We start from the raw sequence: 10,612 nt of genomic DNA, 5'->3' as shown, positions 1-10,612 counted from the left end.
CACACAATAACCAAAACAGACCCCATGATCATCACTTACATCAAAAGAGAATCACGTCGCCGAGGCGTGTTTTAAACGCTACTTTTTAGTATTGGTAAGTTTTATTATTCCACAGTTATGGTTAGCAATAAGTTCGTTCATATTCAAATGAAACGTAAACGTTCGTGCTTAAATTGCATTTTCTTTTTAGTGTGTTTTAAAAGTAAGAAAACCTTATGTTGATATTCCTAAATCTGCCTGTGTATTTAGGAACAAACCACTGCTACCGTGCCGTTCGTGGTGTGAGGAAGTCCTCAGCATGGCTGATACCTCTATGAAGAAGCGGTTCCCTACCTGTGACTTGTTTCCACCACCACAGCACGGCTGTTGGAACCCCGAACCAGCGACAAGAAACGGCGAAGGTAAGAAGAGAAATAGACTCATGACTTTCCGCTGGCTGTAGCATTGTAATTGGCATGTCATTCCAATGTTTCCATTCCCTGGTATTTAAGAACAATCATGCATTTAGAGGTACATTTATTTGTTTACTTATAAGATAAATTGCTGATTTTTGGCCGTTTGTTCCTCCTCAGTTTGCTACCACGGTGGCGGCATGAACTACCGCGGCACACGGAGTACAGCCAAGTCCGGGGCAGAGTGTGTGAAGTGGTCCGCTGCGCAGGAAGGGTTCTACACAGCCGCGTACCCCTGGGCCAACATAGATAACAACTACTGCCGTAACCCTACCGGTCTGGGGCGGCCATTTTGTCTGGTGGAAGATGGCAGCCAGCAGGAATGCGACGTCGCTTCCTGCAGTAAGACCCATACCTTGTTCCCGAGACCACACCCGAGATTCTCAAAAACTCTCAGTCCGTGGTTCTCAGAAATTTTATATTGAAATACTAGACAACTCTAATCTGACGATATTCACTCATTAGTAGTATAGAGCTAACAAAGTCACAGGCATTCCTCTCGGTCTCTCACTTGTGTCTGTGCTTTACACTATTTTTATGCAAGAACAAAATACGTAGGAGTGATCTAGAGATGTTTTGTGAAGCTGGTAACTCTGTGTTGTTCTGATCCAGGCCAAATCTTTGGTCTCTTTTTTATACGGAGTTCAAGTCTGCTCCTTTTCTCCATAATAATGATTGCTTTACCTTACCATTGCCTATGCTAACTCAGGTACGAGAGGCTGCTGGGACATCGGTCCTCCTGACTACGGCAATAGAAGCCCTATGAAGAGGTTCTACTACGTGGGAGAAAGGATCGCCTTCACCTGCAACGAGGGGTACTACATAAAGCCCGGGTATCCTACCGAAGTAAGATGCGTCGAAGGAGGCTTCTGGCAGGTTGACAAGCCCAGTTGTTCAGGTGAATGACTATTACTAGTTACCTTCGCCAAGAAGGTTATGTTTTCAGGGGCGTTCGTGTATGTGTGTGTGTGTGTGTGTGTGTGTGTGTGCTGTCAACACGATAACTTGAGAAGGCCTTGATGGATTGTCTTGATACTTGGTAGATGGGTAGGTCTTGATGAGACCTCGAAATGATTAGATTTTGGACCCCCTAGCGGCTTGTTATGGTACTGCAGCTGAACTTCCGGTTTTGATATCTCAAGATCCAGACATGCTATGGTAATGAAATTTGGATGGTAGGTAGCTCTTGTGCTGGGGAAGAAGTGACGTGAGTATAGGCTCCCTAGCGGCTTGCTCTAGAACTGCAGGGGGGTTTAAAGGACAAATGTTTAAAAGAGGATAACTCAAGAACCGATTGATGGATCATCGTGATTTTTGGTATGTAGGTAGCTGAAGTGATGCTTGACATAATGATATTACAATTATGTGAATATTGATGTAATTTGCATAATTAATGAGGAAATTCTATAAATCAGCTGCATTCCAAGATAGGAAGTTCAAGCTTGTAACATATGTTATTAAGAACGAGAGAAACACAGGCAAATATTGATTATGCAAATGAAGACTTAATTTGCATAATTAATGAGAAAATGTTATGATTGTGTAGTGGTAACTGCCTGGGATTTCATACTTGGGGTGTTTGAAAGTTAAGTGAAGGTGAACATAATTAAACATAACTTATTCAAATAAGGACCACATTTGCATAATTTATGAGAAAATGGCATTCTTTGTTAAGATAAGACTGTCTTTTGGTGGAGAATATGATCAACAGACTGATATAATTCATGCAATTGAGGATCCTATTTGCATAATCAGGGTGATTAGTATATTTCTTATTCATAAAGGCTAACATCATTTGGCGAAGGTATGAGATCGTGGAACTCTAGTATTAGGTCTGAGTACGCCTGCATTTTCTACACTTGCACAATTTAATTTGATGCAGTTTAGAAGAATAAGTAAGCCAAACCTATTAAAAATATTTTATTTTAAATACTCTTCCAATTGTTATGTACATTGATTAAGAGCGAGGAAGTTAAGCTTTCTACCTCCTTTGCACTGTCATGTTTTATTTATTATGGTTTCACCATGTAGGGATGCAGTGAAGATATATTGGTTTCCTCATGTTCCTACTTTTTCTTCTCCTCTTCATGCCAAGTCTTCAAATGAATTCAATATCTTTATTTATCACCGGCCACCCCCCCCCAAAGGTTTTTTTTAGTCATATTCATAATAAGGCTTTTAGAATGGTTTAATTTGGACGTCTTGGCTGTGTAATTGGTAATGTACTATAATAGCAGTATGTTTTACCATATTTAGAGTGTTACCATATTTGGGCACGGGGGCAGGGGCTCCATGTCCAAATATGAGCATAAAGGCAGTAGCAGATGTGGCCATGTTTGTAGATGTGGTTCCAATTTGGCTATTCACTAAATAATTAAAAAAGACCTGCGTGGTGGCACATACTTGTCTTTTTGGCCAGGAAAAAGGAGGGAACTAATTTATAAATTAATGGAAATATGTCACATAACCTATATTTTTATATACCTGGCTATTTTTTAAACATTTTTTTTTTAAATTTGGTTTAAAAATTCTTTCAACCAATTAAGCTACAGATACATGAACTGTAGCGGTGTGGTAGGTAAGGTCATTGACCTTTATTGACATTGTTTCCTATGATTATGGGGGTTATCTGTTAAGATTTGGTATAATGTCTGGTGCAATTTTATGTACCTGCAACATGCAAATACATGGGCCCACTTGTAACTACATAATATGATTCTTCCAAGAATGACCGTAACTTTGAGTATTGGAAATGGCTGTGTGTGGGGAGGGGGGCAGATCCATTTTTGGTACGCGGGATGTGGTGAAGCCATTTGCTGCATTTGCTCCCGAGAAAATGTGTGTCTTTTTAGGATTCTTTGTTTGTTAAGGTCCTAAATAAACAAATACTATTAGTCATAATTCACAAAAGGATTTTTAATTTAAAACACATCGAACGCATGAACAACATTCAAACTTATAAAGTTTTATTAGAGTTCTTTTAATATAAAATGTAAAGCCAAAATATACCATCATGATCAATCTCAAAAGTTAAAAAATCTGTTGATATAGATTCTTTATTGACACAACAAAAAAGTACAGAGACTTTTGTATGGTCTTCTACAACTTAACTAAAGATCTAACAAAGCTAAATACATGTGTGGATAACGTTATCTTACGTAAAGAGTATATGTATGATGTAACAATACAGGTTAACTATTCTCTAACATGTGTTCTCTAAGATCGAAACATTCTTTAATGTATTTTCCTATTTGAACACTGTATTGGTTATCTCCCCTGAGAATGTAGTTGCATTTATCTATAGGATCTCACGTATTGAAATCAATTGAACAAGCGGAAAGAAAGGTGAACAGAAATAGGCGCTTATCATTGTAGAGTGTACAATCCATTATAAAATGGTGGTCATTTTCAATCTTGTTTGGACAAAATGGACAGTACCTTTGGTCATTTGGTATTTTCTTGTATCGACCCATTTCTATGTTTAATTTATTACAACTAATTCTTAATTTTGTGATCGTTTTTCGGATATCTAGATTGTGTATACTTGAGAGGTATTGTTTTTGTCCATAATTTTCCTTTAATGCGGTATAAACAGAAAGTTTTGCGTTTTTACTAATAGAGTTATACCATTTTCGTATGTATATATCTTGAAGGCGGGATCGTAATTGATTGGTTATCGTATCCACTTGGTATGACCCGGGTTCGTCCAGAATTGTCCAAGACCATTGTAATTCAGAACGTCGTTTACGTGGTTAAGCCAATCGTGTTTACCAGATTATAAAACATCGCATGCTTCACGATGTAAGGTGTCTTCGGTCAAGTTTACAAAACGATGCCAGTATTCTATTAATTGTATTTCAGTATCTATTATTATTGGAAAGGTTCCTAGTTCTCCACGAACACCATCATTTGATGCTTTTGTATTAACTCTAAGTAAAAAATTTTGAAACTTCATATCGATGGCATCAAATTATGGAATATATTGAGAAAGATGTATATTTTCAATTGAAAAGTTGTCGTTTTCTAAGTTTAGACGAGACGCTAGATTAAAAAACATGTCCTTATCTGTCCTTCTTTCAAAATGAATCACATATGTGTGGGCACACGTGGAGCTTAAACTCTCTCTAACCGAAGCAGGAATATTTTCCTCTATATCAAGTTTCTCTAATACAGTGGAGAAATTTTTTTTTTGGTGTGGATTCTGAAATACGCGTAGAAACATTAAGTTTTATTGTTTTAGATGTTTGGTCGAAACATGTTAATTTGGATCCATATAGAAAAATCGGCTTTACAAATTTGTTGAATAGGCTTTTTGCTAATTGAATTGAAATGTTAGTTTCAGAAAACAAAAGGGATTTAAGTTTGAATAGCGCTCTCATTGCTTTAGTTTTTAAATATTTTCTGGCGGTTTTAAATTTGCCCGAAGACGTGAGAGGTATACCGAGATAAGTGTAGCTGTCGGTAACTTCAATTTCCTTTCCGTATAAATAGAATCTATTTAGACATTCCTTTCGCGAATAGAAGAACTTTGGTTTTAGTTACATTAACACTCAATTTCCATCTATTGCAGTATGTTTCTAAATTGTTTATACAGTTCTGTAGACCGGTATAAACAATTTAGAAACACACTGCAATAGATGGAAATAATATGTCTTCCTAACGATAGATATGTATTGTCTCTTCCTCAGTGAATTTCGAGGATAGGCTGAAAGCCGACCTGCTCGATGTGAACAATCGCAACCTAGCATCTGGGCCTGAGAGCCGTACCCAGCCTGAGAACCCTAGCGACACTGGGAACCGTACCGACACTGACAACTCTAGCGACACTGAAAACCCTACCGACACTGACAACCCTACCGTCACTGGGAACCCTACCGGCACTGGGAACCCTACCGGCACTGAGAACCGTGCTGAGACTGACAACCCTACCGAGGCAGAGACCCCTACTCGGATTGAGAACCACATCCGACCCGTCATCAGCTTTACTGGATCTGTAGAACAGATCGTCGACTTGGTGAGTTTCAGTATCTGTAACACATTTCAAATCCTCGTTGGTTTATGACAAATAGACAGTTCGTGGAGGGAGCAAAACATAACTGACCGATGCTTCACCTTTTCTTTCAGGAGGAAAAGAAGGAGCAGCTGGTTGCCTCTGTCGTCATTCATTTCGTAAGTCCACATAGTTATTAAATATCTGTGCACTTAGAATAATATCGCATTCATATATTCATGTCTCGTTTTTATTAGGAGGTTTATGTGATTTGCTATCATCATCATAATTTTGCTATACTTTGCTGTATAATTCTTTGCTGTAAGCTACACAGTAATAATTTGTTTCTTGTTACTCCAGACATGGCAGGACAGTCGGTTGAGCTGGGATCCAAAGTACTACGACAACATCGAGACTATCAGCGTCCCTGGCAGCAGCATCTGGACCCCTACACTTACTCTGAAGGGGAAGTATGTAGTGTCTTCTAAAACTATTATCATTGAATCGAAAATGAACCATGCCTAATCAGTTGTTTTTTAAATTAAATGTCCTGAACTGCAGAAAATAGCATTTTACTTGTAAGATAATTAATGAAAATAACATTACACTGATTTTAAGTCTTGTATGTCATTTAAAGTACCCGTTAAATAAAAATGATTCTGTAGTGCCAAACATTACACAATTACCTTAAAATATAACTAACAAAATGACCGACAATATTTTTGTTGACACTGGGATACAATGCTAGGAATGGTTTAATAAGTTTGACACTAGATGATGGTTATCTTACCAGTAAATTAACTTGTAAAAAAACTTCTGATTACTCCACAGTGCTAATCCTTTATACCAAGGCCTACCAAAAATCGTTCCGGTCTGGATCAGTAGCAATGGCCAGGTAACCTGGAGGGTAGAAACCCTGACCACCACCGTGTGTGATGCGGACCCCTTCTACTTCCCTGCAGACACCATGGAATGCAACATCTGCTTTGCTGCATTTTCTTCAACCATCGGTATGAACTTGGAAGTATTTTATAAAAAAGATGCCGATATTAAAATAATTTTATGGATATAAGTCAATAAATAAAAAATGATGTAAATTAAATATAATATTTTATCGGAGCGATCTGGCAACTGTTTGTCACGGTTGACATTCCGTGAACATCCCGGTCACTGTCTATATCTAATATATTCCAGGAATATTTTGGTCACTGTTTACCAATGATGATAATAATGACGATGATATTTCAGTGATTATATTATGGTTTTGATATATGTTCTTTCCCATGTTCAATGTAAAAATTAAGGAAAACCGGATTCCTGTCAGTATACATTTTGTCTGCATACATTTTGGCTACCCTTGTCATGAAAAAGTTACCTATTTTGCTGATAGTTTGTTGCAATGATTTGTCGAACACAGAATGCCAACAAGATGGAAGTCCCTGTGGCGTCCTGTCTAACCAACAACTGGAGGGCGAATGGTACCGGAAGGACATGATCTTCGCAAAAGACAAGACGGAGGCGTGCTTCACTGTTCAGCTGGAGAGGATCCCGCTGTTCCACATCGCCACTACTGTTGGACCCTGCGTCATCCTGGTGGCGCTGATGGTCATCACATTCGTCATGCCACTGGACAGGGGGGACCGGATCTCGTTCGGAGTGACCATTCAACTCTCCGTGGTCGTGTCTCTCGTGTTCGTGACGGATGTGCTTCCTGTCAAGGGGGGCGCTGCCATTTTTCGGTGAGTAAACATATAGATGCGACCATGTTGTAAATGTTTTCCTTAGTTTAGAATTTTAAACTACTTGGAAACTAAAATACGTCCTTGATTCCATTCATCTGGTTTTCTGCCACTTGTGCATTTCAACCCAAGTACGTAGAATTTATCTTAGCGACATTAAGTAAACCCTTAGATACCTTCCTCATGGCCAGGCCGGACTCCGTTAAGATAAAAAAAAGTAAGCAAAAATCGATGGGTAATTCTTGGAACTTGAAACCTAAAACTTTATATTCTTGCAGACACTAACCCTTGTCCTGCTGTGCGCAACATATGTTGCGCGGCACATTCAGTACCATCTATATAACACCCTGCATAGGTACGATTTGGGGGTATTTCTCGTGCAACGGATTACACCGCTGCGAAACGCAACGAATGCGGAAGTAACTATGCCACTGCAGGGCAAAAAAAATTTTGTTTTTTTTTATCTAATTAAGACATGAAAATATTGAAAAATATTGTGCCAGGAATGCCAGCAGGACAAGGGCTAATTCTGAATTAATAGGCATTTACAACGATGATAACGGAACAGTTTTCTGTTTGCTATGGTGATCATCTGTATTTTCACACACAGTAATTTGATGTGAAAAACTGTCGCTAGTGTCCGTCCATCTATAAGTAGTGGTTCGAGAGCGGGTGTAGTCTTAGCAAAACAGATTTACAGTCCTCATTGGATTTCATTAGTATTTTGTGCTTAGGTTGCTTAGGGTAACTGTTAACCGTGGTATTCCCGGAACATGTCGATAACTGTTAACCACGGATGCTGTTACAGCCTCGCTGATCGTCGTGTGCATGGCGCTGATGGGCCTTTTCCTCTTCTTCACCATGGCCATCATCACCATTCATGACAGGCAGGGGAGCCTGTCTCCAATGGCGAAGACCTTCTTTCTCCGTTACATGGCAAAGTATGTACTATTCGTAACACTAGCTCAGGTTAGACCGAATAGAAATGTACAGAAATAGACAAATACCCTTTAAGTGAAACTCATATACATCTTTATTGTTGTTTCGTTTTTATTTAAGTTATAAGGTTTATTAGGCCCTTTTACATGTTTAGGCTGATATGAATTTAACGTACCAGGAAAGATTCGTTATCTATTTTTATACGATGGAATCAAATTAGCGACTTAATACTTTTATAAACTTTTTCTGCATCCGTTACTCTTCCAAGCTGCAAATTAGCATGTATTTTAGGCTCTTTTCTTTGAAGATTTTGTATATTTCTTTGTAGATGATGATTCTTTGTAGATTCAGTCTGATTTTTAAAGTATCAACCTTGGTAACATTTTAACATTTTATCCATTGCTTCTACTTTAAACATGAAGTAATCTGAACGTTTGGACATGCCTATTGATATGGGAGTGAACGTGTGTATCAGAAAGAAACACCGACCTCATTTTTTTCTTGGTGGTGTTTGTTAAGGTGCCTACTGCTCGGAGATCTGACAGAGAAGAAGGTTGCAAGCGACGATGGAGAGACTGGTCCCAGCAGCAGGAAGCCGGCCTGGCCTGAGCGGACCGACCGCATTCCCGCTGATGTCATGGCGGTGGTCGACGTGCAAAGCCCGGCTGATGTCCGCGAGACAGCCCCTCAGCCGCCCGCGCCGTCCAGTAACATGGAGGAGCTGGCCGAGGCCATGAAGAACGAGCAGGAGGTGTCTGACTACACCCTGCTGGCCAAGGTCCTGGACAGGCTCTGCCTTGTCATGTACGTCATCAGCATTGCCGTGGCCGTGCCCATGACCATGTATCTGGGCAAGTAAATTAGAGTTGTGTAAACGTGCCTTAACATAACCAAAAAGTGCGAATTGATTATTATGATTATTATGCATTGATTCAGCTTTAAGTAACATACATGTGCAGCCAGGACATGCCCTTACAAGGGCTGTAGTCCTTTGAGAATTTTAGTAAGGTAGTAACCCCACTGGTGGAACATACATACTAAATTTGTATCTTCAGTATGATCAATACCATACGAAGGTGAATGTGTGCAATGGGGCTTATAGTTCGTATGGAGCATATAAAGCAGAAAAAAAATATATATCTAAGTTGATTTACGTATCTAACCAGGAAAGACTTGTGGTGTTTTCAAAGAGTGGAAATGAACCGAGATGTACTATTAGAGTCGCCTTCTTGGCAGTATCGTGCACCTCAAACCATCTGCAAACTCTTGGTTCATCAGAGCCTTTAAAGAAATGACCTGTCCGTGACACTTTGTAAGAATTGGTTCCCTGTGTAAACAGAACGAAACACAACTTGACTGTAACGATTGCATCTACTTTTATCTATTAATACATTCATCTGTTATCTATTCAGCTCATAGGACATTTATACACAGCCGGAGCTGCCAAACTAATCGGTGGCTATCAGATAGGGTTAGTCTTGAGACCAATAGGGAAAAGCGAGGGAAAAGAATTTGTCCATCTATTACATGTAGACTACTTTTTCTTCATCTGTAAATAATTTTGCGTTAGGATAACAAGTAGCTTTTGTGTAATTATAGTAATTATGACAAAGAATATATCTAAAACATATAACTAAAACCTGTATATGACTGTCTCTTGTCACGTGATTATCCCATCAAGTCACGTGACAAGAGAACTTCAAGACGAGACCGGAATCGGGTTGATAAAGAGACAGAGGACGTCTCGAAAGCTCTCCAGCATAGCTAAATTTTCGTCGTGTGTTTAGGTATAAATATTTTGTCAAAAGAATATATCTCATATTCGTATAATTGGCATTTTCGGCCTTTTATACTAATGTGAGATATATATCAGATATATTGCATGATTATATATATATATAACCAGGAAAGACTTGTTGTGTTTTCAAAGAGTGGAAATCATGTTTCAGCATGCAATAGTGTGAGTTAGTAGGCCTGGATCCCATATGAACATTATAAGAACTAAGAACTGGTTAACAATGAAGGAAGAAAACAACTTGTATGTGGGGATTCAGGTTTAGAGCTTTTTAGCGTATGTTTAAACAAGAAATACTTTTGAAAAAGCTGGCCTTTCGCTTTTGTGTATGCGAAGTTGTAATGAGCTTGAAGATATTGTTTTAATGGAGTAAAAGGTAGAAAAGTCTACCTCTACTTGCATCATTAAAACTGTATCACCTTGATGGTAGTTTGCTGATAATGTTACTTTTGTTAGTTAGTTGTAAAACCAATACATAAACTAAGCACTACATTCGTCTCTACCTGATTCGTATGTCACATATGCTTGCATGGGCTTGGCATCAACATCGAATCTGCATGGAGCAATATCTCGCTATCATAGAACCACGTACATAGCGATCTCTATGAGGCTGCGAAAGGCAAAAATGTTTGAAAGCGTGAGTTTTTCAATAAAACGTAACGCAAAACTTGGGCGTATGTCATTACTTATTACGTTG

General features: G+C 38.8%; 1 protein-coding gene across 1 annotated transcript in view; it reads left to right on the top strand.

The window, feature by feature from the left end:
- LOC109471719 overlaps positions 1-10,612 on the top strand; it is a 28,798-nt gene that overhangs the window by 15,068 nt on the left and 3,118 nt on the right. Inside the window, 7 exon segments of the mRNA XM_019771069.1 lie at positions 250-401; positions 573-794; positions 1,162-1,298; positions 5,803-5,912; positions 6,274-6,452; positions 6,860-7,161; positions 7,163-7,181. Coding sequence (XP_019626628.1) covers positions 250-401; positions 573-794; positions 1,162-1,298; positions 5,803-5,912; positions 6,274-6,452; positions 6,860-7,161; positions 7,163-7,181 — 1,121 coding nt within the window.

This window comes from Branchiostoma belcheri, unplaced genomic scaffold (assembly GCF_001625305.1).
Source record: "Branchiostoma belcheri isolate BF01 breed outbred unplaced genomic scaffold, Haploidv18h27 scaffold256, whole genome shotgun sequence".
NCBI classification, from domain to species: domain Eukaryota; kingdom Metazoa; phylum Chordata; class Leptocardii; order Amphioxiformes; family Branchiostomatidae; genus Branchiostoma; species Branchiostoma belcheri.
The sequence above is the reverse complement of the archived record's forward strand: the minus strand, read 5'-3'. Positions and strand labels throughout refer to the sequence as shown.